This window comes from Drosophila subobscura, chromosome U, assembly GCF_008121235.1.
Source record: "Drosophila subobscura isolate 14011-0131.10 chromosome U, UCBerk_Dsub_1.0, whole genome shotgun sequence".
Taxonomy (NCBI): domain Eukaryota; kingdom Metazoa; phylum Arthropoda; class Insecta; order Diptera; family Drosophilidae; genus Drosophila; species Drosophila subobscura.
This window is the reverse complement of record NC_048534.1, coordinates 8,304,723-8,330,739: the sequence shown is the minus strand read 5'-3', so window position 1 is coordinate 8,330,739 and position 26,017 is coordinate 8,304,723. Positions and strand designations below refer to the sequence as shown.

General features: G+C 44.5%; 7 protein-coding genes across 7 annotated transcripts in view; 3 read left to right on the top strand and 4 right to left on the bottom strand.

Annotated features, from left to right (window-relative positions):
• Window positions 1–26,017, bottom strand: part of LOC117902126 (centaurin-gamma-1A) — a 54,813-nt gene that overhangs the window by 27,655 nt on the left and 1,141 nt on the right. The gene's annotated exons all lie outside the window — the stretch shown is intronic.
• On the bottom strand, window positions 13,889–14,759 carry LOC117902131. The gene is made up of 2 exons (XM_034813260.1): window positions 14,521–14,759; window positions 13,889–14,461 (listed from the first exon to the last, which is right to left on the bottom strand). Exons 1-2 carry the CDS (start codon window positions 14,718–14,720, stop codon window positions 13,909–13,911), a joined length of 753 nt encoding a protein of 250 aa, XP_034669151.1. The 5' UTR covers window positions 14,721–14,759; the 3' UTR covers window positions 13,889–13,908.
• Window positions 15,071–16,133, bottom strand: LOC117902128. Its single transcript, XM_034813256.1, has 2 exons — window positions 15,943–16,133; window positions 15,071–15,871 (listed from the first exon to the last, which is right to left on the bottom strand). Exons 1-2 carry the CDS (start codon window positions 16,085–16,087, stop codon window positions 15,123–15,125), a joined length of 894 nt encoding a protein of 297 aa, XP_034669147.1. The 5' UTR covers window positions 16,088–16,133; the 3' UTR covers window positions 15,071–15,122.
• On the bottom strand, window positions 16,276–17,316 carry LOC117902129. Its single transcript, XM_034813257.1, has 3 exons — window positions 17,184–17,316; window positions 16,957–17,122; window positions 16,276–16,901 (listed from the first exon to the last, which is right to left on the bottom strand). Exons 1-3 carry the CDS (start codon window positions 17,287–17,289, stop codon window positions 16,316–16,318), a joined length of 858 nt encoding a protein of 285 aa, XP_034669148.1. The 5' UTR covers window positions 17,290–17,316; the 3' UTR covers window positions 16,276–16,315.
• Window positions 18,935–19,900, top strand: LOC117902130. The gene is made up of 2 exons (XM_034813258.1): window positions 18,935–19,078; window positions 19,148–19,900. Exons 1-2 carry the CDS (start codon window positions 19,009–19,011, stop codon window positions 19,861–19,863), a joined length of 786 nt encoding a protein of 261 aa, XP_034669149.1. The 5' UTR covers window positions 18,935–19,008; the 3' UTR covers window positions 19,864–19,900.
• On the top strand, window positions 20,119–21,021 carry LOC117902132. Its single transcript, XM_034813261.1, has 2 exons — window positions 20,119–20,256; window positions 20,319–21,021. Exons 1-2 carry the CDS (start codon window positions 20,178–20,180, stop codon window positions 20,969–20,971), a joined length of 732 nt encoding a protein of 243 aa, XP_034669152.1. The 5' UTR covers window positions 20,119–20,177; the 3' UTR covers window positions 20,972–21,021.
• On the top strand, window positions 22,569–23,337 carry LOC117902133. The gene is made up of 3 exons (XM_034813262.1): window positions 22,569–22,682; window positions 22,742–23,017; window positions 23,074–23,337. Exons 1-3 carry the CDS (start codon window positions 22,644–22,646, stop codon window positions 23,284–23,286), a joined length of 528 nt encoding a protein of 175 aa, XP_034669153.1. The 5' UTR covers window positions 22,569–22,643; the 3' UTR covers window positions 23,287–23,337.

Sequence of the window (26,017 nt, the reverse complement as noted above, 5' to 3'; positions counted from 1 at the left end):
AGTACGAGTATGTCCTCGTTTGTGTGTTATTCCCTCGCGGCATAATTAAAATAATTGAAATTGAAAGGGAAATGGGAAAGGGATGAGAGGAGAAAGACCAACAACAATTCACCAACCAAAAAAAAAAGGCAATTAAACAATACAATTTACACGGCATTAAAAATGCAGCAGCAGCAACGCCAAACATCATTTAAAGCTGTCCGGATGAAGGACAAAGGACAACTGGATGAGCGGGTTGAATCCAGATTCGGACTTGCATTCGGATTCGGGATTGTTGTGAGCAACCCAACACCAACCCCCGCTCGACTTTTTGCGCGCTTCGAGTTGATGGACATGCGTCGCTTTTGTCGCCACAGCACAATGCATGTCCTGCCAAGGGATACTATCCTCTCCCTCCCGCCTGGGATCTTCATTAGCGGCCTGAACACTGCTGCTCTGACTCGCTCAAGTGTGCTCATTAGCGGGGGGGAAAGGGGTAAGGGAATGGAAAAGGGAGTACTGCGGGTAAAGGGTGGAAGCTTATCCTTATCAAATGCATTGCACGTTTTGCCTCAAACACTTTTTTTTTATATAGAACAGACACGACACGTTCCGGGCACATCATCATCGGACATCCCACCCCATCCATCCACACATACCGAGATCTGAGATAATGCAAAGCTCATATCTTGATGTTATGAAATTTCATGTCCACCGCAGTTATGGAAAATCATCCAGCACATCCAGTAACTGCCCCGAAGCAACGGGCGGGCAGCATCCGTCAGATGGCAGACGTTAGCGCGGACCCAACCCACATCCACCATAGATTTCCCTTTCATGTTTGCATAAACGTCACCTACTTCAAAGTGTTTGCTCGGGGTTTTTCCAGGGGTGTCGCTGGGGCAGCTGCCTACCGCTTGAAAGCATCTCGTCAGTGGACGGTCTCCTCTCCTTTAGAGCTGGTGCCGCAGAAGCCAGTGAAAGTGATGAAAAAAAAACTCATATGTAAATGTAGATGGGTCCATGGATAGTCCGCTTTGGGTTTGTTATGATTATAACAGCTGCTGTTGTTATCCGTTAACTGGAACTGGACAGAGGGCGAAAGAGGACGAGGGCTGCCTTTTGTTCTACTCAATTGGAAAATAAAACACGATTTATGCAAACTAATTGTTAACCAGCGTCCCGCGTCCGTTTAGGTGGCAAAAGTATGCCCTGAAACGATGATCTCTGGACAGCGGACAGACTCGTAAACGCCTAATGGCTGCGGTCCTCGTCACGTACAGTTTTGCGAGTAACTCATACGAGTAGATATCATCGGAAGTCATTTGTGGCGGCACAGAGGAAGTTATAATTTGGGAGAGCAAATGGGCAAACGCTTGGCTTAAGGACACTCTGGTGGCACTCTTTATGTCCTTACAGAACTGGACCTCTACAATTGAGAAGGGGTTGGAGCAGCCTTGAGAGCTGTATCATCAATATAAATATTTTCTAAATGTTTTCTTGCATTTTTAGCATCATTTATTAGTTAATAAACCTAGTGGTCTAGGCCCTAAACCTAGGCCCTTATCATTATCAAACATTATTCAATTGGCTGGACAAAAAAAAAATACTAAACACGCTTTTAGATAGTGAGTAAGGAGGAGAAGTACTAAAGATCAGTATGGGACTTTGTTCCCCATTTTGAATACCTAAACAACACAGGGATAAAACAAAGATTTTCGAATTTTAACCAACGTCTAGTATCATCAGAAAAACAGCGTTGGGCGGCTGTCAACCTAGGCCTTTACCTTTCCAGCGACATTTACAAGTCAAATGAGTTACCCCAACCAAACTGCTACTTGGACTATGCCGAATCGTGAGACATCTTAATTGCCACAATTTGTGAGCCAACTTTGTCCTTTTCCGCATTTATCCATGACATTTTTGGCTCTCAATTTACCAAAAAGAAAAATTCCTTCCTTTCCGTTTTTCGTTATGATTTGAGGCGATTTCCGTTTACAATCTGTATAATTGGCGCATGCTAAGCAATTTGCTGCAGTTGTCCGGAATTGCAGGACAACGACCGTACCAGAGACAGAGCCTTTACATACTTATAACTAGAACATTGACCAGGTCCACATGTCCAGGAGGGCCACTGCTATTGCTACTCCTACTGTCAGTACCTTTGCTTCTGCTTCTGTGGCTTCAGAGTTTGCGTGTCGAATGGAGTGGTGTGGAATGCAACTGGCAGGACAGGGGCATTATTATTATACACCGTCCTGTGCTACCCGCGGCGCAATTGTCCTGCGCACGAGACACGCGTCATATTTTAATTATGACAGCCGACAGACCCACAGTCCTGTCGGGGCGTATCGCCGTATCCGTTGGTCAGTAAGTCAGTCAGTCAGCCAGTCAGTCCGGGATCTGGACACGCAACACGAACGGCACAGGGCAAAGGGGTTGTTGGAACCGGAAATGCCTCGCTGCCACCTTTGTTGACAGATTAGTGGCGAATGCCACTGGTCCATGGCCCATAAAGTCGACATTTTTATTTGACACTTTGATTGTCTAAGCTTGTCATAGAGCATACTTCATGGAGACCACTAGGTGTGTGGGTTTATTATTTCAAGGATGCTGGCAAATGTGTAACAAACGCAAAGCCCACATAACCATAGACCAGGCACGAACCCAAGCACCGCATTGATACCATTATCATTCGGCTTTCCTTTTTTGTTCTGCTCACTTTTTTTTGCATATGCTTTGTCCTGGCTAAACAAACTAGAACTAATGAGTGCACTGAGGAGCGTACGAGTGGCAGAAACAGTTTTGGCAAGCCATTTCCAATTATGGCCTCGTATGCGGGGCCCTGTCAAGGTGCAAAAAATAGCGCGGCACTTGACAAATGCACAGTGGAGGGCCGAGGGCAACTGGCTGTACCACGGTGGCACGTTGCACATGCCAGGCAAACAGCGGGCAGTCTCTTCCCTAGCTGAACCCACACCCCTCGTAGGGCCGTGGCGTGCTCGCATTAATTTCATTACGCTGCATTTTCCCCATTACAACGGTTGCATTTTATTTTAATGAACTGCGCAAGTCGCGGCCTGCACGGTCGCGTGTCCTGTGCACAGGATTTGACCGAAGCGCAGGCGCAGACAGTTTAAGTGCCGCGCACGCTCTCAGGGTTGAACTGTCCGTTCAACTGTCCGTCTGACTGTCCGTTCATCAGCCAGTTACAGAGTCAGTTGACCAGCTCTAACAATCCCTCTGAATGTGTGTCCTAAGCTTTCCGAGTGCAAGCAGAGGGTTGACGTTGTAATGGACTTTACTTCGCGCAGGCAGGGAGTGTTTGATTGATTACTCAACTGACCGTTGAGTGTACTTAATGGTCATCAAGCGCCTAATGTCATTCATCAATTGTATACCGCTCTCATTTGCATGCATTTTTGGATTACTCTGACAGTCGTGAAGTGAACTAATTGGATCAAATTTAAGTAAATCCTCCTTGCGCGTTCCAGTTGTTCAATCGTAGATCCATTCCATGAAAGTGTGCGCGTCAAGAATGATTATATCAACTTTGTGGAACTTTTATCGATTTGTTGAATAATTAATTTAAGTTGTTAGCTCTGTACTTTTCGCTGGTTTTTAGCTGTAAGCAAACATTCTTCCAGCTACAAAAAATAACATACAATCCCGAAGAGAGAGACTTTGCTATATTTTATGTCCCTAACTCTGTTCTTGGTTCGTCACAGATCTCTAGAGGTGCAATGTTAAGACCAATCAGTCATAGATCATCAAATTAAATCGATCTAAGCCAATTATACAGACAGCTGATGGGCGTCCCAATCTCAAAACCGAAGTCCAAAGGCTCGTAAATCAGAGAGCAGAAGGTGTGAGAGGGAGACTGGGACTGCGATTGTCAGACGTAAGGGACAAAAGCCCAGACTCCATTAAGCTAATTTGTTCTGACGATGTGTCGGGATTTGGGATTCGGAATTTCTTGGATGAGCAGAGCGTTCCTCTTTCTGTTTTGTTGGATTCTGGCTGCTGGCTGTACGAGTATGTGTCCGGGGCTATTGTCAGTTTCCCACTGAATGGGCGACAACTTTGCGAAAACAAACCGCCGACCCACTTTGGCGTACAATGCCTGCAGGAGACTCGTAAATAGGAGAAATCTGGACGGGGGGGAGCATTCTCAATGTAGAGCAAAACTCATTTAGTCTGCCTGCTGCTGCTGATGTTGATGTTGACTGACTTTGCTGCTGTATTATCCTTTTTATGTAAGCAGCAAACGGGAGCAGAGCCCACTTCTGTCCCGTCAGCACAAAGGAGGAGGCGGAGGAGGAGGGGGAGGCAATTTCTCATTTGGCACAGGACGACATTCCATCAAATTTAGGTCGAACAGCAGCATATCCAGGAAGCGAATCCTCTACACATTGTTGCTGATAGATTGCGTCTGCCGCAGGACATGGAAGAAGAGTTGCCCATGCCCAGCGGCAGATTGTCTGTGTGGGCAGGTGTCTCGGCACAAACCAAATGCTGACAGGCGACTAATTACTTGAAAAAGCCAAGCTAAAGGGATTTCTCCTGGATCAACAGGATCAAGCCCCGAAAATGGCAAACGCGCAGAGACACAGGCACAGACCCACACATGGACAAGTCAATGAATGACAGCATGTTGTTCTTCTTTTTTTTTGTAGACTCTAAAACCATCCATCCATTCATTCAGCCAGCCCTCCAGCCTACCTGCCAGCCCATAAATCCCCGACTGACATTCTGTCAACGTCAATGGGGACATGTCTTCTGCCGTAGGCCAAAACAGAGCACGCCCTGACGACCGAAATGCGCTAAAAAAAAAAAAACAAAAACAAAAATGGATTGCAAAAACATTGAATCGATTGATGCTCAGGATGGGATTTTACTCTCTTTGCGGGAACGAAAAAATCAAGGAACTTCCTCGACTAACCGATGAAAAATCCTTAGTTTTGGATATCAATTGAATATTTCGATTGCGGAGGAGGTGCCTAGACTTCCGCTAAAAAGGCGTAAAAAGCGTTACCAATAATTATACCTAATAAAGAAATATTTAAGAAAAACCCACATAAAATAGAGATACTTGAAATGTTGAATGGTGTAAGAAAAACATTTGGGTTATTCTGCCATTTCAATCTTAAATATTAAATTCGATTTTTTGTCAGCTTTATGACAGCTTTAATATGCCAATCTCTTGGCCTTGTTATTTATTGATTGTCATTGAGAATTCCAAACTAATAGAACGCTGAGATAATGCCAAGAACTCGTGGTCCTCTGCTGTAATATCTGCTATGAAATCTCCTTGGTTTGACTGACCAATTGGGTCGATCTCTTTGCATCTTTTTGGCATTTTTGCTGTAAAATATTTTGATTTACGTACACATCTTTATTCATATATAAGAATTTACATAAGCATGAATTTGCTGCAATTAAGTACACATCAACTTCAATTAAGATTGGATAAAAAGCAAGAAAAAACCACAAAATGCCAACAATTGCCACCTTTTTTGTAGAAACCCCAAGAGACGTCTGAGCTGGAATTTCCCGACCGAACATTGCGAAAAGCCTGTCATAGTCTCAACTCCACAATCCTAAGCCGCCCAGAAACCAAGTGAATGGCGAAATGAAATGAAATGAGTTTCTTACAAATGGGAAAAGCCTTCAACATTCGCTGCACAAAGTGCAGTCCATGGCAACAGGAACAAACAGGAGAGGGAGAGGGAGAAGGAGAGACACATTCAGGCGGCTAATTCCACTTCCTTGACACAAAAACGGACACGGAAAAACCTAAATAGTTAATCCTTTTCTTTGGGCCGCAAGAAAATTGCGAAAACCGCCCGAAGGCGCAGGCTGAGGCCAAGGATGCTGGCTGAGATGGGATGGGATCGCATTGGTACGGTTCGGAATGGAATGGGATGTCGGAGGATGGAAAAGGAAGCCTGTGAATTTGTCAAAGAGTTGTGCAAACATTCGAGGAAGTAGGGAAAAACAAGAGCAACAACAAATCGAATGCAATCAAAATTAAAGCGCTTAGAGCTGTGACAACAGCGCGGGGCAAACAATTGTCGTGCAATCCTTTCGGGATTTCGCACAAAGAATCTGCTGCTGAGCCTAGCCCTGCCCTGTCGGAGATGTCCTGCCGGCAATTTAAGCGAATTAAAACGGAGTTCGTATTGATTTAGGTTTCTGGCTCAGCCCGAAAAAAGAAACGAACGAAGGAGCTCCTGCTGTGCGCTAAGAACGAAAAATAAGAGCAAGATTTCGGGGGGAACGGGAATACGCAAACAAAAACAAGAATACAGCACTCGAAGCGTTTAACTTTGGCTTAAGTGTTTTGCCAGGACGTGGCCTGGCGCAACCCCTTTTACCTGACAGCAACAGCAACAGCAGCGGCAGCAGCAACAGCTCCTTGCCACAACTCGAACTCGAACGTGCAACGTTGCATATCCTGCCGTTGGCGGGCTGCGGTGAGCAGCCACCGAAAAAATCCCTCCAAGTGTCATCGACACTTGTGCGGCTGCCTTAAGGGTTGCCCCCCCGAACAGGAAGAGCAACTGGAACATAACGTGGAGAGGTGTGGGGTGGAGGAAGAGGCAACAGTGCCCGGATAAAGAGCACGAAATAGGCCCGAATGTGTCGCCTAAGTGCTAATAATAGTGCCCTCGCACAGTTGGCGGTCGTCCCCGGTTCAGGACTTCCTACTGCTTACTGTTGCCAGGATCTGCATGGCAACACACCCAAGCAGGAACTCCACCCAGTCTGAATGTGAGCAAACTTTGTGGATCTGAAACGCATAATCTGCTGAGATCTAGAGGCGGAATATTTACACGGGAAGGAGGTGTGGAATCTCGTAATTTGTGGTAATAGAAGGACGTAAAGTGTAGTGCAGGAATATAATCTTATAATTATGGGAGACATTGAAAAAGAGCCGAAATAATATTCGAGATGATATAATTTTATTGAAAAGTAGTAAAGGAAAACAAAAGAGCTTGAGCTCTGGCACTTTTTTATTCAATTCGAAGATGCTACAAGTTTTCAAATTACTTGCGTAAAAGATTCATTTTCAAGGTACAATTTCCGAGCCAACTGACTAGCCCAGCTGGTCCAGCACACCACAGTCCGCAGACTAGCCAGACTCAATGTATAATCCTATCTCATTTTTTAGTTGGTTGTCCTGGGGGCTGATGGATCGGCTATGAAAATAAGATAGAGCCATGCCGAGCTCTGCTTTATGTTTACGGTATCTTAAATGTTTCTTTTAATGTTTTACACTTTATTTAAACAATTTAATTAAAATATTAAGGCGTTTGAGTTGGAAAGCAATTGCATGTAGCCAATAAAAATAAATAATAATAAAAATTTCATTTTAAAAAAAAGATGTTCCAGGAAAAATATCAATGCAGAATGTAAATTGAATGTCTTCCGATACACTCCAGCCAAATGTGAGTAGTTTATCCAATTTATCTATCTATATATCTACATTGCACTTATTATAACATTATATAAACTGTGGGAGAAATACAGTCCTTAACTTCTAGCCCATTCCTTTTAATGCAAACATTTTTAATTAATTTCTAGCCGCATTCCCACTGCGAATCAAATGGGAAATAAATGTATTCTTAATATTTCTTTCTCCATTATTAAAATTCACGCGACAGTAAATCAATTTACGCAAATTTCCAATATTAGAACTCTCTCTTGGGATGATTAATGATGCTGGAAACCGCACGTGAAATGAGAAACGTGAAACGTAAGTTCAATGAATGCCATTTCAATCCATTGACCAGAATTTGCCCATTAATGAACATCAAAGAAGTCGGGCGAGCAGTGTCAACTTTTTGCCTGTCGCCTGTCCACTCCATTCATCGATTCGCAAAAAAAGGTCCCCATCATTAGCCGAGAAACTCTGCACATCCCAAGGCTGGTGGATGGAGGCTGGGAGATGATTAATGGTCTGGTCTGTCGCAAAGGACATGCGCCTGCGTGTAGCACTCAAGTGCAGGATCAGCAGGCCGCTGATCCGTTGCAAATAATAGTTGGTAGCCAGGCATCGAAAACCGCAAATTGATGGAAGTTTGATGACATCAAGGAACATGCGTTTTCTTTTGAGTCTCTGCTCTGCTTTTTGTTTCCTTTCCTTTCCTTTTTTTGTTCTTTGTGTTCTTTATCGTTGTGATCTCATGTAAGAAATTACTTTCACATAATTTGTGTTGTCGATCGGATCGATTTTGTTAAGTTTTCTATGATTTATTTCCCTCCGCAGAGATACTGCAGATAAAAAACAGATCGATTACCCTGATGTCCGTCCAGAGTGAACCGTAATAGGAAGATCGTAATGGAAACTTCAGTGATGCCACAAAAAGTTAAACGTTTCGTATCTGATGTTGAGTGTCAGCCTCAGAAAGATTGAGTTCAGAAAGAGTAAAAGCAAACAATACTGGGCTAAGGAATCTAAGGAGTCTTTGGTTATATTTTATCTTTAGTTCAGATAGAAATTTAATAAGCTTTCATGCCGTAGCTTCATTGGCATGTTTCAACTTTATATCTTCGATTCATTCACACCTCAAACATGGGAATCCACAGTGATACGGGACTTCCTGCCCTTCCCATCTTCTCAGCCTCAGGATCTGTCAGCAAACATTAGATCTGAGAGAGAGGAATCCGCTTGACTCCTAATCCTGACAACACGAAAGCTAAACGCAGAGCCAAGAGGAAGCAAAGGAACTTTAATTACTTGTAATTATTCAAGCGTAATGTGACGGGACGGGACGGGACGTCCCAAGACAGTCGAGATTGCAGGACTACAGGCAGGCACACACAGCACACAGCAGACAGACAGGCAGACAGCTATCCCTCTCCTGGTGTGTCTGTCGTGTCAAAAATCCAGGATTAAACATATGTAGATCGGAGGAGGAGGAGCAGACAGGACCTACCAGAGGGCTGATTTTTTTTCCACTCCTTGGCTGTGATTTTTTTTCTTCCTGATCTTCTTGGCTTGCAGCTTGAGTAACCACACGGCAAACGGCAGCGGCAACAGCCGAAAAAATTACAATTTTAAGGACAATACACAGCACATCCTTATGAGATTAAAAATGCAAATCAGCCAGCAGAAGGCAGCCGCAAGGAAAATATGATGAGCTCTCCTCCAAGAGAGCCAAGAATGACGCTGCAGTTGCCACGAAGGAAAACTGTAATTGTTGTCTGTCAAAAAAGAGGACTGCGGTCTGACATGACAGCTTCATGTCTCTGGCGTCTGTGTGTGTGTGGCAGCTGCGCCTGCGCCATGTCTTGGCGGTTGCACATAGAAATTGTTCTGTTTTTGCATTGATTTTCATTAGCATTTTCTCTTTTTTTGTTGTTTTTTTTCCCTTTGGTTTTGTTTATCCTGCTGCAGAGATTTTTGTACAGCCGCTTGCATGATTTGACATAATTTTGATGAATGATCTCTGGGTGGGGCGAGGCGGTTCTCTGGGCGGGGTTTGAGTCTGTTGCCAGAGCTGCTGACAGGCGGCAATAACTTTATTTCGTTATGGTTTTGAATTGTGGAAATGGTGTGAGGATCAAAGATAATTGTTAATGGGATTCGCTCGTTTTTCGGGAATAATTTGAATCATTCTAATAATTTATTTCAATAGAGATATCCACGAGAAGCCAAGAAGTCAGCTTTTGATGGTGTTTTTTAATCTCAGATGACATGTAAATCTTAGCTACAAATGGATGGTCTGGTGTTCATTCTTCTATTTTTCTCAGCTATCAAATCTAGAATTAATATCCAGAGATTTACAAATGTTTCGATCTGCAGATCAGCAGAAATAAAGTTTCCTTTTACGTACATAGACGCCAAGCAAAATCCCACTAATTAAACATAAACTTAACAAAACATGACAAACAATTCGAGCGTAGATTGCATTCTGTAGCAATTCGAGGAGTGTCCCGACCAAGCGACCCTGCCAACAGACAATGGCGCCAAAGGGTTAAAGGTGTAAACAATTGACAAAAGTGTCACATCAAAGGGCATTCGTTAGATTCGGATTCTCTAGGCCAGCTGCGCGACCAGCAGTGGTACGTCGCAGAAGGATAACGGCAAGAAACCAACCTCACCTCCTTCATTGTCATGTTAATGGGGCAGCTTGAGTTGCTTTTGTCGAGGATATCCTCTGTGATATCTCGAATATGGAAATGGAACGGCAAACGGCATTGCAAGTGTCTCAATGCGTGTCCATTTGGTTTGACAGCTGTCAAAGGGCTAATAAGTCATATTCAATGTTTGTTAGTGGCTGCTTGTGTGCATCCAAGGCAAGGATTAATCACTGATTGATTGATGGATGCATGGAGAGGGGAGGGAGAGAGAGTGTAAGTGAAAGAGTGAAAGCAACACAGCACGACTAGATGTGGGCTGGATTCATTAGAAGTACCAGCAGAAAAGTTGAAGTACTCGTACTTCGATTGGCAATTAATGAGGAGCTACAGCAAAGAATTCTGATAAGTTATGATGGAAGGATTCCAACTCCTACTAAACCGACTGAATGCCCAAGTTTTTGCCTAAAAGCGCAGTGAGAACTTAAGTTTCAGTCTAGACTTTCCTCAGTTCCCTCATGAACATAATCCTCTATGCAACTTCCAAAGAACTTATCGATTAGAGCAGCCAGCAGAGCAACAAATTGATTGATTCCCATCATTCGTTCCCACCTCTATGCAGAGTTGAGGAGATGCTGCATAGGCTCCTGCTGGCAACACAGAAGATACAGAGACACCGGCGACACAGGAGACAGACTGCAGGCAGACGAGCTACTCGTAATCCTGTTAGGCAAAACTTTGGACCAGCCTTAGCCTTCACCCAAAACTTCCACTTTCCTCGAACAAAACGAACTTACAGCAGCAGCCAGCCGTTCCAGCCAGCAAATGCGCAATTTTCAGCTTGACTTGGCACATGAAACAAATTCGAAACTGAGACGGAGACGGAGACGGAGACGATGAGTGCAGGGGCATGTCATCCTTAATTGAAAAAATAAAAGCGGAGAAGCAATCCTTGCAGCATCCTTCTGCTCCCATTTTCCCGTTTATCGGCGGTACGGTACGGCGGTGGCTGTTCATTTACAGGACAGCGCACCTTTTCTTCGCGTGCGATTTTTTCGGGGAAATTGCGCTGCTCAATTACATCGAGTCGTCGTTGTGCCTGTGCCTGTGCCTGTGCCTGGTATTTCTCTCCTTTTATTCACCGTTGACTTGGCCAGGACAATTGCCGCGAAAGGGGCACAGCTACAGGATACAAAAGTCGCGATCTTACTACGTTTCAAATTAAAACCAAATGGAGTTTAATGCGCAACAAGAGCGAAGAGATAACAAAAAGATACAGCTTCTCCGCGTCTTCCATATGCCAGGAACCAGCGGTAAATGTTCGTACATCCTTTTGCTTTCTGATTTATTTCCCTCTTGCCATTTGCCTCTTTAATGAATCCTAATTCGGAGCATCATAAATTTTAAATTAACCCCAATTTCCAGGTATCCACAAGGGGTTGCTCTCAATGCAAATATTTACGCCGTTCGCCGAGTGAGGAAAATGAAAATGAAAGGCAAAAGCCAGGCCTTACTCGCTTTCAATTAGCCCTGTGGCTGTTGGCACTCCAAGAGGGAGAGTGAGAGAGAAAAGCGAAAGCCAAAGAAAGCCATTTTGACTGGCTCTTAAGGTATCCATTACACAGCCATAGAGATGTGGGGAAAGCTCACTGGAGGACTTGTTCAATGGGTTCGTGTTCACTTAAAGCAAATTGCTGGCACTCAAAGGATAACAATGAACAGAAATCCAAGTAATTATTCTACTAAATGGTCGATTAATGCGCCGACTTTTATTATATTCCAAGAAAGAGAAATCAGGGTCTTCAATTATAAGAAGTAAAGGCATTAAGTTTGTTCTTAAAAGAGCATAAACGATACGTCCTTTCTGCGTATTTTCCACTTCCAGCTGAGCAGCCACCCATCGAGAGAGCCGCGGGCATACACTCTCAAAAGAGTGTCTCCCGTTGAAAGCGAGATGAAACGCTTGGAGACGGGAGACTGTGGTCAAACACACACAAATCGGGGCTAATCAAAGTGGGCCACCAAGCAGACGAGGGAATTTAATGACTTTTAGAAAATTGCATCGTAAATGTCAACAAATGGATGCGAAACTTGTTGGCTGGAACAGAAACTGGGACTGAGACTGAAGCTGAATTGCGGCCAAAAAGTCAGACAGTCAGCCAGTCAGTCGGGCAGCCATCAGAGCTGCCGCAAGGACACAATGCACAATGCAAAAGACTGTCCGGTAGGTCGTAAAACTTCCTCTTAGACAATACCACAAGCAGCAGGACACCAGCAGCAACTCACAGATGGGCACTGAGCACGTACTCTGGAACAAAAAGCAAAAGGATCGAAAGAACTAACGAACGAACGGCTGTGTTTTATTTTTGCATTATGACAAACTCAAGAACCAGCCAGCAAGCCAGCAAGGTGTGTCCCATGGCGACACAGCACAGCACAGAATAGAACAGAGAGTACGAGCACAATATGGCTCATAAATTGCAAATGAAATGAGCCAAAACGAATTTCAATTTCTTCTTTTAGAAAACTGAATGGGGAATGAGGAATGGGGAATGAAAACTAAAGAAGAAAAGTCCAGAGACAGATACAGAGAGAGACTGTGTTCAGATCAGAGATTTTCTTTCACTTTAGTGCTCTAAATTTTGCACTAATTAACAACAAATGATGACATTACCCACAAGAGCGTCTAAAAAAGAAAACCGACTGAAAAAAAACCATAGGAAAAACCATCTGCCACTCGCTAATCCTAAGGATCGAAAGTGTTGGACCGTTACAATGGACGGGACCACGGGACCACCCGTTGACCTACTGCCAACCGAGGCTCGTGCTTCGGTTCGAGGTCGGGTATTGAGATGTCCTGCTGGCTGGCAAATCCGATTATGGATTTTGCTTCTTTCCCTCTCTGTCCACATAATATCAACATTAATTTATGGCCAAAAACGATTAGAGTGCTTATGGAATTTCATTATATACGAGTACTCACTCACGATAAATCGGAAATCTAATCGAGCTTACCTACAAAGAGAAGGAAAAGAAATTTAGTTGATTACGGAGGAAATAATATTTAGTTATTTTAGTACATATTAAAATGTTAAGTCGGTTTTTGTAGCCTCAGTCATTTCTGCACTGATTGAGCTTCAAATATTTCAAATATTACTGAGGAAGCGCTGAAATCTTTACAAGACATAGAAATAAAACGAGGAGAAACGTTGTGAGTCGCGTTCAAACGCCTCACTACTTTACACCCAGTATTCAGTCAGTATATATGTTTGTATAATGTATGTATAATGTACGAGGCTATGCATTTATGTATGATTTTTTCGTATTTAACATTTTACATTTTTTTGATAAAATGTGATCTACATCTACGTTCATTCCCGAGGCAGCAAGCAAGCAAAATCCGTGCTGCTAATCCAATCCGATCCTAAATCAAGAATCTGATAGATATAGACATTATCTATGGAACTGTGTTTTTGGTTTTGTCATATCTTCAAAATGATGGATATCACAGATTTTCAACCTTGGCAAGAGCGAAAGGGGGTTTGTCCGAAATTTGAAACAAACTTTATTCAGTGTGATATCACTTAAGTCTTCATAGAACATTTGGTATCTCCAGCTCTTAGTCTCTGAGAACTAGGCTTCAAGCAAGATGAACGGACGGACGGACAGAAAGAGGAAAAGGTCATTGACCTCATTCCAGAGCTCAAAACCCACCGATTACTGGAACGCTACTCTGGGAACAAGCGAGAGAGAGTATGAATACAATAAAATACAAAATAAAGCCAAAGAACAATTTTATTTTAAGGAATTTATTTAGTTTTCGACACAGAGAACTGATTGCAATCAACAAATCGGCTCCACTGGCAGTACACCATTTACCAGGCCTAGAATGATGGCGGTTATCTCGTACCAGGCCACATTCTCCAGCACCGCATTCAGTGGCGGCACAATGAGTCCCTCCATGAATTGGGAGACCTCTGCGGGATTGTCGTTGACCAGCAGCTCCAGGTAGTCCTTGACAAGATCGTTGACAAACTTCGTGTAGAGACGACTGTTCATGATGCCCGTCGTCTGGGACCGTGCCTCGCCCAGCTGCCAGTTCACCTTCCAGCTCTTCACGTACACTCCGCTGGTGGCTGTCGTCGGACGGATAATGAAGCTGCCATATGCCCGGAAGTCGATCAGCTCCAGACTGAAGACACCATCGCCCCACAGGGCAAAGTCCGAGCCGAAGAGCCGGGCCAGAATGTCGAGCATGTACTTGGAGCTGCTCACGGAAACCCGCGGGAAGTTGATGTCGAACTTGATTGTGTGAAAAATGTTACTCCACTCGAGCTTCGAGAACTCGTAGCCATCGAGGCCCTCCAGAGTTAGTTCCGTGAAGTTTCCCCGGCATCTGCACGGTAATAGGATAACCTTATAAATGTTTTGATGATTCACAGTGTCGATTTTTACCCAAAGCTTTCCGTGGCAAGGTCCAGCGCCTGGTAGGCTACCTTTGCGGGTGCCAGCACCGGTACACCTCGTGCGGGATAGCCGCAACGCATCTGCAATCGCAGGAACTCTGTCAGATCACGGAGCTGGTCATCGAAGAGCTTCGAGGAGCCCAAGGAGCAGCAGAGCAGGCCCACAAAAATCACACACAAAGTTCTCATGATGAAAGCCAATACTGAACTACCGAATCAGCCAGGAGACAGACCCGACCAAACGCTACAATCAGCAATAACGATTAGCCACTTAAGTAGCGCCGGGGCTGAGGCATTGATAAGATTGGATTAGCGGCAGGTGTTCTTAAGATAGGAAAGCTCAAGTCCATGCGATCTTCAGACACCCTTTCGAGTCGTCATGTACACATGTATTTTGTTTTAAAATCGTACGACCAGTCTCGAGACGCACAGCAATGTCTGCGCCATTCCAACAAAAATTATTTGGTTTGTGGATTATCTAAATTCTCTTTTGAACTTTTCGCTTGTGCGTCTGAGTAGGAGAAGCACAGAATAAGAGCTCAGATATTTCAGTATCTCGGGGTTTTTATTAAAAGTGCTAGAATGTTGAGCTTAGGCCCAGGGATCGGCTTGTGGGTCACAGTCGACGACAATTGGATCATCCTCCTGCTCGCCATCGCTGCTGGAGAGGATCAGATCGACAATGGTCCAGAAGTCCTTGCCCTTGAGCATCTTGTTCACGCGTGGCACGATGGTGTCCTCAATGGTGTCGGAAATGCCCTGCTGGTTGTCGTTGATGAGCTTCACCACAACATTCTCCAGCTGACTGTTAATGGCGCGGTTGAGGCTGCCGTGTCCCATGAAGCCGCTGATGTCCGACTTCACAGACTCCAACGAGATGGTGGTCTTCAGCGAGGTGATCTTGGCGGAGCCCCAGAGCATGGGCAGCTTGTACTTCAGGGTGCCGGCAATGCGGAGGTTGATCAGATCGAAAAGCAGGTCCCCGGTGCCCTCATACTCGACGGACAGACCCAGCTGGCGCAGGGCATCGATCAGGGTGTCGGTGCTGTACTTCTCGGCGGTGGTGTCGATGTTCTTGAAGAGGAAGTCGAAGGTCACCTTGCTGGTGATGATGTTCAGCTTGAACTTGCTGATCTTGAAGTCATCCAGGCCGGCGATCTTCAGGTGGAACACGTTGTTGAGGGTCTCGAAGATGCCACGCTTGAAGTCCAGGTCGAACTCGTTGACGCGGAGTGGGGCCAGCACGGGAATGCCGAGCGATGGCCATCCACATTCCATCTGCTTCTGCAGCTTGCGGATGTAGCGGCGTGCTTGCCACGACAGAATGAATTGCGGGGCAACTGCATGGATTGAGATTTACACAAATATTTAGCTAACTGGGATGGGAGGATCGATCTAGGTGGAGTCTTACCTTCCACACCCTCCTCGGGCTCGGAGAAAAGGTCAATGTCGCCATTGTGGTCAGCCAGCTCGAGCAGACGCTGCTCGACCCGATTGGGCAGTGTGCCGGCGGCACAGACTGCCACCAGGCAGGCCAAGACTACCAGAAAACGCATATTGATTGTGGCTGTGGCTGTTAGTAACTTCTAACTGAAGCGCCTAACCACCGGCGTGGGCCTTTTATACCCGATTCAATAAAATAATCGAAATCCGGAGCGATAAGAGGATAATGGGGAGGCACATTGGATGGCCGGGCAGATAATGGGCCAGAGAAATTCGCTAATTAAAACGTAGATCGTGGTCAGTAAGTTGAATTGCTTTTTATTTGCTGTTGTTTATGTTGTTTAATGCCTCGACTCCACGGCCAGCCAGGGTGCCGGGGTGGGGTTGCAGGTGCTGGACCCTAAGGAGATCATCGAGAGTAGATACCAGATTTTGTGGCCCTTGAGCTTCTGGTTGACCAGGGGCACAAATATCTCCTCAATCTGCTTGCTAATGGCCGCCTGCTGGCCATTGATGAACGCGGGAACCTCGTATTCAATCATGTCGTTGATGAACTCGTTGATCCTGCCGTTGCCCATGACGCCGCCAATGTTGGAGGACACTCCGCCCAGTCCAACGGTGCACTGGAACTTGTAGATCTTAATGGAACCGAACAGGAAGGGCATCTTGTACTTGAACTGGCCCTGAATGGACAGATTCTCCAGCGCAAAGGACATGGGGCCGGTGCTCTCGTAGCGCACGCTCAGACCCAGCTGCTTGAGCATGTCCACGAAGGTATCGGTGTTCAGGTAGTGGGCGCTGGCCTTCAGCTGCTTGAAGTTCAAGTGGAACTGCACCTTCTTGCTGAAGGTATAGCTGATCTTTAGCTTCTTGATCTCCATGTTCTCCAAGCCATCGAAACGGAAGCGCAGCAACTGCAGCAACGATCTAGAGTTCAAATGGGTTTTAGTTTCCTTTGCTCGTTGTCCAAACGCTGACTTACTCCACAAAGGACTCGGCCAGATGAATCTTCAGATCGGCATTGGTGTAGGGGGCCAGTGGGGGGATACCGTACTCGGGCCAGCCGCAGGGCATCTGCTCGAGCAGCCCATTGATGACCTTCTTGGCCGATCCGTTCAGTATCAAGCCCTGGGTATCGGGCTTTGCAGCTGTTGAGTCACAAGAGAGATTCTCTATAAGTCTCTTCAGATTCTTGAGGAGGAAACTTACGATTGCGCTCGACCAGCTGGTCCCATTCCTCCTCGCTCAAGAGCTCCACATCGTAGGCCGCGACGCAGGCCAAAAGGGCCACAAAAATATAGGCGAAAGCTTTCATGTTAATGCCAGCTATTGAATGACACTTGCCTGGGTCTGCCTTTTATACCCATGCACGCAGGGGAGCGTATGAACTACTTGACTTAGACAGCTAAACACTAATCACAGCACCGGATCAGATCGTAGTTCATAATACGCTCCCGATTTAGAGGTACTTGAGGTACTTTCCCGCGTAACATGCCCCACAAGAGGCTTGTTTTGTGGCCCAATCTCCCCAATTGGCCAATCGAGTGTCAATATCGATTACAATTGGGGAATATATATGGTTCTATCATTGCGAAATAGTCAAATGGCTTTGGCTACCGAAAACTGCGTCAGACGACTACGACAACCGCCTCCCTGCAGGTGTCCATGGATTACCGACCCGATCTAATCAGTCCTCACGTCCAGCTGGAAGCTCGATTGGGGGTACGTACATTCTGTGTACAGACAAAGGTATATCGGGCCTTTACGAGTTTACAGCTCGCTGGGGCCACACAAAGTCTATGCCTGTGACGCTTAGTTAGAACAAAGAATAAAGAGATTTGTCCCTGCAGGCTATGCGACAGTCCATTCGACATTCTGACACCTTCTATCTGCTCACGCTCATCACGTTCTATTAATAATCCTCTTTTTAAGTCCTTTAAATAAACCTAATCAAGTCCAATCGGGGCCATAAATCACACTCGAATATTAATCAAAATAACAAACAATTCGCAGACTTTAGAGCCAGAGAAGTGCACGGATTATATTAATCCAGGCACCGAGCAGTTCTTTTGCTCGATTCCGTAAACAAAAACCTTCAGGTTGATCGATATCCGCATCGACATCCGCTGATCGATTCTATTATTCTATTCCAGTTCTTTCCATTCCATTCCATCATTGAACCACTGGGAATGGTACATTCCACGTTCACATGTGAATGGCAAATAAAAGCAAATTTAGCTATGTTCAATCAGCAGAATATTTAACATAATGTAAGACTTTTTCGATGGATAATACGATGTAAGTAATATTATTTTGTAGTATTTTTTTCCAATCAATCACAGAGAATGGTCTCAATTGCCAAGGGAACCTAGGGAATCACAGACTTTTGGAGGGTCAAATAGGACCACACAATAGATTTCTTTCATAGATTTCTATGGCATTATCTCCAGACAGGCTTGTCTCGTAATAGGCAGCTGTTCGAACTTTACCGAGACTGAAAATGAATCAACAATATTCTGAGTTGAAGAGATTTCTTCCGGACTAAATGGGCTTCCTTCCCGTAATGAAACTTTCTATAGCCTATATAATACCCAAAGAAAGGGATATCCCAACCATGCTAAGCGACCTTTGATCCCTCACTCTCTACCTCTTGAAATAAAGGAAAAGTTTCATTAGAGAGTTTTATCCCATCCGGAGATCTGATCATTATTTTGCTCGAGCTAAGTGGCCTGATTAATATAAATAATCATCGAAATTAAAAATTGGCCAATGGATCGAGGGAGCCCTAGCGATGCCTCAGAGACCAAAGCCACAGAAGCGGTGCGCAGAGCCAGATAAGACAGCAGAAAAGGCATCGATCGAATGTCGCTAATCAAATCGTACTCAAGAGACCAGCAGGCAGGGGCCAGGGCCTTATCGGCCACCACCTGGGCGGTTGGTCTATAAAAAGCAACGGGCCCGTACGGACCATTGAGTAGTATAAATACAGTTCGTACTGCGATCAGTTTGTAGGACTCAAAAGTCAGCAGCAATAATGAAAATCTTCGTGGCTCTTTTGGCATTCGTTGCCTACGCCTGCGCGGCGTCCGTGGGCGAGCCCATCGGTGAGTGAAGAGCCCTGAAGATCTTTAGATCTCTATTCCTAATTTGCGTTTCCTTGTTCGATTTATCAGCCTCCCAGTCGATCTCCAGCACCGTTGAGGATCTGATCTATGGTATTCAGGAGCAGATGCCTTGCGGCTTTGCCGGCATGGGCATTCCCCCATTGGCTCCACTCCGCATCGACCACAAGAACATTGACATCGACACGAGCGCATTGAAGGTCAAGGGCAGCATCGATCACTTCCGCCTCAATGGCATGAACGACTTCGATATCGAGGAGATGAAGATCAATGCTCTCACCAGCAAGGTCACCTACAAGTTCAACTTCCGCAACGTCAATGTGGACACCAGCTACGATCTGACGGTGCTGCTGAAGAAATTCGGCTTCACCATCAACCTGATTGGCGCCGGTCACGCCAAGATCGCCATCAAGGACATGGTCATCTGGGGCACCCTCAAGTACTCCCTGGGCGTTCTCTCCGGCAAGTTGAAGCTCAAGACCCTGGAGGTGCGCACCCATCTGGGTGAGGTTGATTCCGAGATCGAGGGCATGCTGGGTCATGGCGCGATCAACGAGAAGATGAACGTGTACCTCGCCGAAGCCGTCGAGCTGGCTATCAACGAGAACGAGGATCTGATCACCGGCACCATCGAGTCGATTGCCCTGCCCGCCGTCAACAATATTCTCGAGGATGTCAGCATTGCCGAAGTCATCGCCGGCGCCGGTGGTGATGGTGGTGAGGCTGGTGAGAAGGAGGTCTGCATTCCCCCAGAGTTCGAATGGTGAATAAATCCATGGCCTAATTAAAATGAAGTTATAATGAGTACCGATGGTTTTTAATCTCCCTGGCTGGTTTTACACTCCTTTCTTCGCATTTGATAGATTTGCAAACACTAATCAGTGGCTAATCGAAAGCTTTCCTTATCTCCGGGGGGTTGGCTACATAACACTTTGCCAATTATTTGCCGATTTACGAAGGCTAACACATTATACAGATAGTTTATCTGACAGTCTTGTACCTATATAAGAGGCAGGGACACCGCTGAGCTTTGGCTAGTGTGGTTTTACTCACTTAAGCAGTAGAATCGTGTCGTTTAAAGATGAAATCTTTTGTTTTGATTGCTGTACTCCTGGCTCTGGGCCACTGCCAGGCAGCTGAAGTGGCCGAACCAGTGGCTGGTAAGAGCACAAAGTGAGATTAAATGTGGCAAAAGTCTAACTAAACCAAGAACTTCCTTTAGTTGAGGGTCGCTCCGTAAGCAGCTCCGTTGTGGATTTTTTGGAGGTGTTCAGAGTACTTATGGAGACGGGCTATGGGCCCATGCCCAAGGTGGCTCCACTCGAGATGCAACATCAGCCCTTCAAGTTCAGCACCGGAGAGTTCAGCGCCATCGGAGAGCTCAATGACTTTGTGATGGAGGGCCTCAACGGCTTCGAGGTGATAATTATGGACGTGGACCTGATCCGAAGTCGCATGGACTTTGAGCTAAACTTCGGCAGCATCAATTTCACCACTCAGTACGAGGCCGATGTGGGCAGTGGATATCGTATGAAGCGCTCCGGTGGCGCCTACATGGCCCTCGAGGACTTCAACCTGAAGGGACGTATCAGCTACTCGCTGGGCGTCATCTCTAAGCAAATGAAGATCAAGAGCTTCCTCGTCTATCCCACGGTGGGCAATGTGGTCTCGGAGATCGAGAACCTCTCCAAGTATCGCATCTTCAATCGCAAACTGAACGAGGTCGTCGAGGAGTTCATCTCGCTGACGATCAACGACAACACCGACTTTGTGTCCAATTATCTCAACGAACTGGTGACACCCCTCTGCAATGACCTCATTGGAGATCGTTCCTTGAGCGACATCATTGGCATTATTACCGGCGCAAAAAACTAATCCGCGAATAAAAAATAATAATAAAACCGATCCAAATTCCTTTTCTTAAATATAGTCTATAATCGCCAGCCATAAACCCATTGTGCCCACCAGCGGCTGCAAAAACAGAGAAGCCAAATTATTGAATTTGGTTAATCTAATCGTTCAGATTAGGCTGATAATCGCATTTCCTTTGGCAACGTTTGATTATTCCAGCCATAATCTTCAGAATAGGGCATGAGGGTGGAGCAGTCTCTCCCAGCAGCACGTGCCGACGTGTTCAGAGGCGCGGTTAGGATCCACGTGTTTTGAACTGCAGACATCTACATGTACATACTTATGTTCAGTTTTAGATTAGCTGTTCGCGCGAAAGGGTACTCCCATCGATCTCGGTTATTAAGTCCCTCAAAGAAAAACCATGCCACCCCACATCATTTACTGTACAACAGACATTATGTATCGACGTTGCCATTTTCTTGGTTAGTTTCAAGCTTCAAGCCACCACTTTTCGATGTGCATCAAGGAGTAATTTTATTTGTAGACTAATACATTTTTTTTATAGCTGGGAAGAAAAAGATCCTATAAGATGTGAGGACATGTTTTAAAGGAAAATAACTCTTGATTCGATGTTTTGAAGGCTCAACAACTTTATTGGGTAAAGAGCGATGTGTGAGAGCTGGAATTGAGGTATTTAAGAACAGTCTTGGCTTAAAAAATCCACATAAAAAGTGGTAGAAAATCGTTGAAATTTAATCGACTTAGAGACATGACAAAAAGTCATGGTAATTTTTATTTCGTAAAATACCGATATTTATAATGCAACTTTAACTTAAGCCAGAAACTAAAATAGTGGCCCTCGGTACTGTTGCCGCCTGGCAGTTCTACATGAATTTGACATGAATTCTACATTCAATTCCTGGAAACATCCAAAAGTATGCAACAAAATAGACACACATCGTTAAGTTATTTGAACGTCCCAAAACTGTGCTACAAAATAATTGTAAGAGAGTCCTCCCCCTGAAAATGATGATATACTCCCTTCGAAAAGTCCAATTAGAATACGATGGTGATATGTAGCTCCAACATTTACGGTATACTTCTTTTGGGTCTTCTTTTGTAGGAATGTAAACATAGCAAAGCAATTCTCATATAACACTTGATCAGTCTGTGACAAAATTTGATTGTAGGAGGTTAATCCCTCACACTAAAACACATAACTTAAGTTTGATTCATACATTTGCCACACCCACTGCTCTTTGTTGTCATTTGTATCGAAAGTAACCTTTCGTTAATGGGAAATAACATATGTAATTATGTATGAATTTACATACACATTCTATGTAAATAGGAAAACATAATATTACTCTCACTCTCTAGAAACGTGTCTAAAATCCGCACATACACACATAAGTATGTACATAAAAATATATGTGCGACGCAATAATAAATACAGAAATCTGAAAATTCATTGAAAATAATTATCACCATCTACAGAGCCGTCTCTCGGAGAGAACTAAAATTATATTCTAAAGCTGCAAAACCTTCGTGCGCTTATCAGTTAGCTTCCTAGGCAAATCGAACAGCCCATCGCTTTCAATTAAATAATATGTACATCAATTTTGTCCAATACTCAGTTCCTAATCGACATCCATACACAGAGGACGCACCTTCATCTAGGGCCCCAGACTAGAGAATGCTGCTCAAATATTTTCCCCTGATTTTGCTGGCACAGGTGAGTGTGGGCGATAATCCCTTATCAACGATCTATGTACCAGTTGATCTTTCTGGCAGGTCGTGCTGTCGGCACCCACACTGCGCGTTCCGAGCAGCAGGTCGGACGATCCGGTGCAGAAGCAACTGGAGCAGGAGGCACGCGAGGAGACAGTCAGACTGCTGAACGCGCTCTTCCGAGCCCAAATCGCATACTTCACGGAGGTGAAGGCCAAGCTGAATCCCCAGTCGAGGAGGGCCACTGACATTGATCATTATGTGGCACGTGTGAACGCGGCCATTGCGGAGAACGATCTCGACAAGAAGGATCAAATATGGCTTGACATATTCGAAGAAGTAAGTTTGGTATCCTTCAGGATAAAGTTCTCTTTCGAATTTCCCCTCCATTTTAGTTCAGGAAATCGCCCTTATTGATAAACAGACCAGCTGAAACGGGCCTGAGCGATGAGGAGTACAAGGACTTGCTCACGGATGGCAAACTGCAAGAGATCTCAAAGAGTTTCGTCTCCGAAGTGGCATCATATTTCTGGAAAATGGCCAAGCTCAGTGGCCGGGTCGTCGAGAACCACATCGAGGGGCTATCGAATGACATTATTCGCAGCTGAATACAGAAATCAACAATAAACCAACCCACAATGTGTGACAATCGAGTGGAATTTGTCTCGTTTATCGCGATTATCTTTTCTCCCCAATTATCCCATTTTGGGAGCAAGCTTCACACTTTAACCGTTTCTCGCTGCCATTCATCACATTTGGCATATTTATGGGTACAGTGCGTGTTATCACAATATACCAAAGGCAAACTTTTACGAACAATCCGAGATGATTCGCTTTGCAAACAAAAAATTTAAGGGCATATAATTTTAACCTCTAATATATGCATAACTAGTGACTTTAAAACAGATCTACAGTTACGAAACGCACTATGCTCGTGTGTATAATTTTAGTTTAGGAGAAAAGCACAGGCAGAACACTCAAACGGAATGATACATTTCACATATGTACAAATGTATGTAAATATGTACATATAATGTACATTGCTGTCACGATTTCGTGAATCACTCGCCAGTCAGGCCCGAGCAGAGCACCAAATTCGGGCACATTATGAGACTTAAATTGCCTCGCCGCAAAATTCTTTCTCGAATTTGCATTTCTTTTGTTCAGAGCTTTTTATTGAAACTCGCAACAAATTGTTGTGCAATTCGGAATGACGAAAATAGCAAATGCCAGCAAAGTGCAAGATACTATTTTTAATGGAATTGGCGTTTTTTAAGCCTGACGAGAGTCACGAAGGGGAAGGGCGGCAACTGCAGCCCGTGGATAATTGTGCCCCCAAAATCCCAAAGGCATCTCCCGTTGCACGCGACGCTATCGAGCGCATCGACGCACAACAACAATTGTTCCACTTCCGAAAGGCACAGACTGAATGGCAGTGGCAGTGGCGGCATACCATAATTCTTTTGACAATCCGCATGTCAATATTATTGTACAATTAAGAATAAATAAACAGCAGTTCCGAGGGCGAGATAAGAGGGGCCTGCCTGCCCGACACTCGACGCAGATACGAATCAGCGGAACCGCTCGCGAACATCAGTGTGGGGGCGCTGGCTGCCGCATTCTTTTTTAATTATTTTCCAATAAGCTCTAAGATAACAGCAGCCATATAAAAAATATGTAATTATTGAACAGGAAAATGGGAACTTGGAGCTTTTGATGAACTTAGCAACTAAAAGTTATTTTCGGCACAAGATAGCGAATAATTAGATTGATAAGAAATAACTGTGATTGATACACATCAATTCAATGCAATTAATTAGCAAATAACAATGGAATGCCAACTTCATACCCAATAACCCAATTTATCTATCGTTAGTATGATATTCTGGTAGTCAAATTCTCATCACATTTATGTGGGAATAAATTCCCTGACTTTTATCAAAGACTTACAGAATTATGGAAACGACAGTAGCCCTTGGGACCGTAATTATTGCTACATTAAGGTAAACTTAAAGTTTGTAAGATGTCTGCCATAAAGCTCTTTTGAACAGTTAATATACCCAACGTGGGAAAAGTGTACACTCTTATTGTAATCCCAACAAATAGTCTATGGGGATCGCGCGCAAATTGCGATCACTTTAATGGGAAAACCGGGAGGCCGCAAGCCATTTGAGATAAGAGAGGAAATTTGTTTTTTTAAACACCGCCAGCGGCGTTTTGGTTGATTCTTTTGTTGGTTCTGTATCTGCGACTATTAGTCTAACCCGACAATTAGTTTTCTTTATTCACAAGAAAAATAAACACAAATAAATATACGAGTACAAGTACGAGTAACCAAATGTTTGTTAGGAAATACGAAACTAATTTCCGTAGAAGTGTAAGCATTTTTCTGGTAACGATGCGATTGATATGCTAATATCGATTGGGAGCTCACAGCCTGGTCTTTTTGTTGTTTAATTATGGACTGATATGCAAATCGGTGTGGCACATGGAGCCCAATGGACTACAGAAATATTTGCCCAGCCATTGATTCTATCCAACAAACGACGGAACGAAAGCCCGAATTTCTTCATCGACTTTTGTTCAGCTTCCACTTAAGTTATTTCGACCTTCTCCCGTTATTATTGGAGACTATAAATAAACAAGCATTTCGAGCGGAAAATGCCAATAAATACATGGTAGGTTTTTGCTTTTAAGCTACGTTGAAAGGTACTTATTCCGACTAAAAGATGACATAGAAAAATATAATCATATTAATTTTATATTCCACTGCCACACGGACAAAGCATGCCCTTTTGCTGTTCGAGTTTACAGGGTGTTAGTGTAGGCATCATTCATCATTCTGTCCCATTCCCGATTCCCGCAACGACAAACGAATTAGAATCGGTAAAGGAATCGACAATAAGAAAGTCGCGTGCAAAACTGTCTATTGGACTGTCTCCTCTCGTGTTTCCTACATGCATATATATGTACATACATTGTATGTACATTTGTGTGTACATATGTATGTGTGTACATTTGTATCTGGATTGCACGATAAGAGCGCGGACAGAAAAGGCATGCTCTTCAAGCAACAACAACAACAAGGGCAGGAGGCGGGCCTCTGACGATTTTGTTTACATTTTCGGGAAGCCGCTACAGATTTTCTAATAAACCATTTAAGAACCGGTTTTTTTTGTGTTTTCGGTTTTCGGTTTTTGTGAGCGAACTCGGATTCGGCTCTTGGATGTTGTTGCTGCTTCGCGAGGAGGAAGAAAAAGAGGAAGAGCATCACATTTCATGCCCCGCACATTTAAACTGAAGCTGTGACTGTGGTAGGGGCACGAAACACGACACACA

Bases quoted from the DNA above. Each gene is read 5' to 3' on its own strand.
- LOC117902131 (XM_034813260.1), bottom strand. From the start codon at position 14,720: ATGAGAACTTTGTGTGTGATTTTTGTGGGCCTGCTCTGCTGCTCCTTG. The intron at 14,462-14,520 runs GTAAAAATCGAC...ATTACCGTGCAG, and splicing joins CTTGCCACGGAAAGCTTTGG to ATGCCGGGGAAACTTCACGG.
- LOC117902128 (XM_034813256.1), bottom strand. From the start codon at position 16,087: ATGCGTTTTCTGGTAGTCTTGGCCTGCCTGGTGGCAGTCTGTGCCGCC. The intron at 15,872-15,942 runs GTAAGACTCCAC...CAATCCATGCAG, and splicing joins GCCCGAGGAGGGTGTGGAAG to TTGCCCCGCAATTCATTCTG.
- LOC117902129 (XM_034813257.1), bottom strand. From the start codon at position 17,289: ATGAAAGCTTTCGCCTATATTTTTGTGGCCCTTTTGGCCTGCGTCGCG. The intron at 17,123-17,183 runs GTAAGTTTCCTC...GTGACTCAACAG, and splicing joins CCAGCTGGTCGAGCGCAATC to CTGCAAAGCCCGATACCCAG. The intron at 16,902-16,956 runs GTAAGTCAGCGT...TTTGAACTCTAG, and splicing joins CTGGCCGAGTCCTTTGTGGA to ATCGTTGCTGCAGTTGCTGC.
- LOC117902130 (XM_034813258.1), top strand. From the start codon at position 19,009: ATGAAAATCTTCGTGGCTCTTTTGGCATTCGTTGCCTACGCCTGCGCG. The intron at 19,079-19,147 runs GTGAGTGAAGAG...TCGATTTATCAG, and splicing joins GTCCGTGGGCGAGCCCATCG to CCTCCCAGTCGATCTCCAGC.
- LOC117902132 (XM_034813261.1), top strand. From the start codon at position 20,178: ATGAAATCTTTTGTTTTGATTGCTGTACTCCTGGCTCTGGGCCACTGC. The intron at 20,257-20,318 runs GTAAGAGCACAA...AACTTCCTTTAG, and splicing joins AGTGGCCGAACCAGTGGCTG to TTGAGGGTCGCTCCGTAAGC.
- LOC117902133 (XM_034813262.1), top strand. From the start codon at position 22,644: ATGCTGCTCAAATATTTTCCCCTGATTTTGCTGGCACAG. The intron at 22,683-22,741 runs GTGAGTGTGGGC...TCTTTCTGGCAG, and splicing joins CCCTGATTTTGCTGGCACAG to GTCGTGCTGTCGGCACCCAC. The intron at 23,018-23,073 runs GTAAGTTTGGTA...CCTCCATTTTAG, and splicing joins GGCTTGACATATTCGAAGAA to TTCAGGAAATCGCCCTTATT.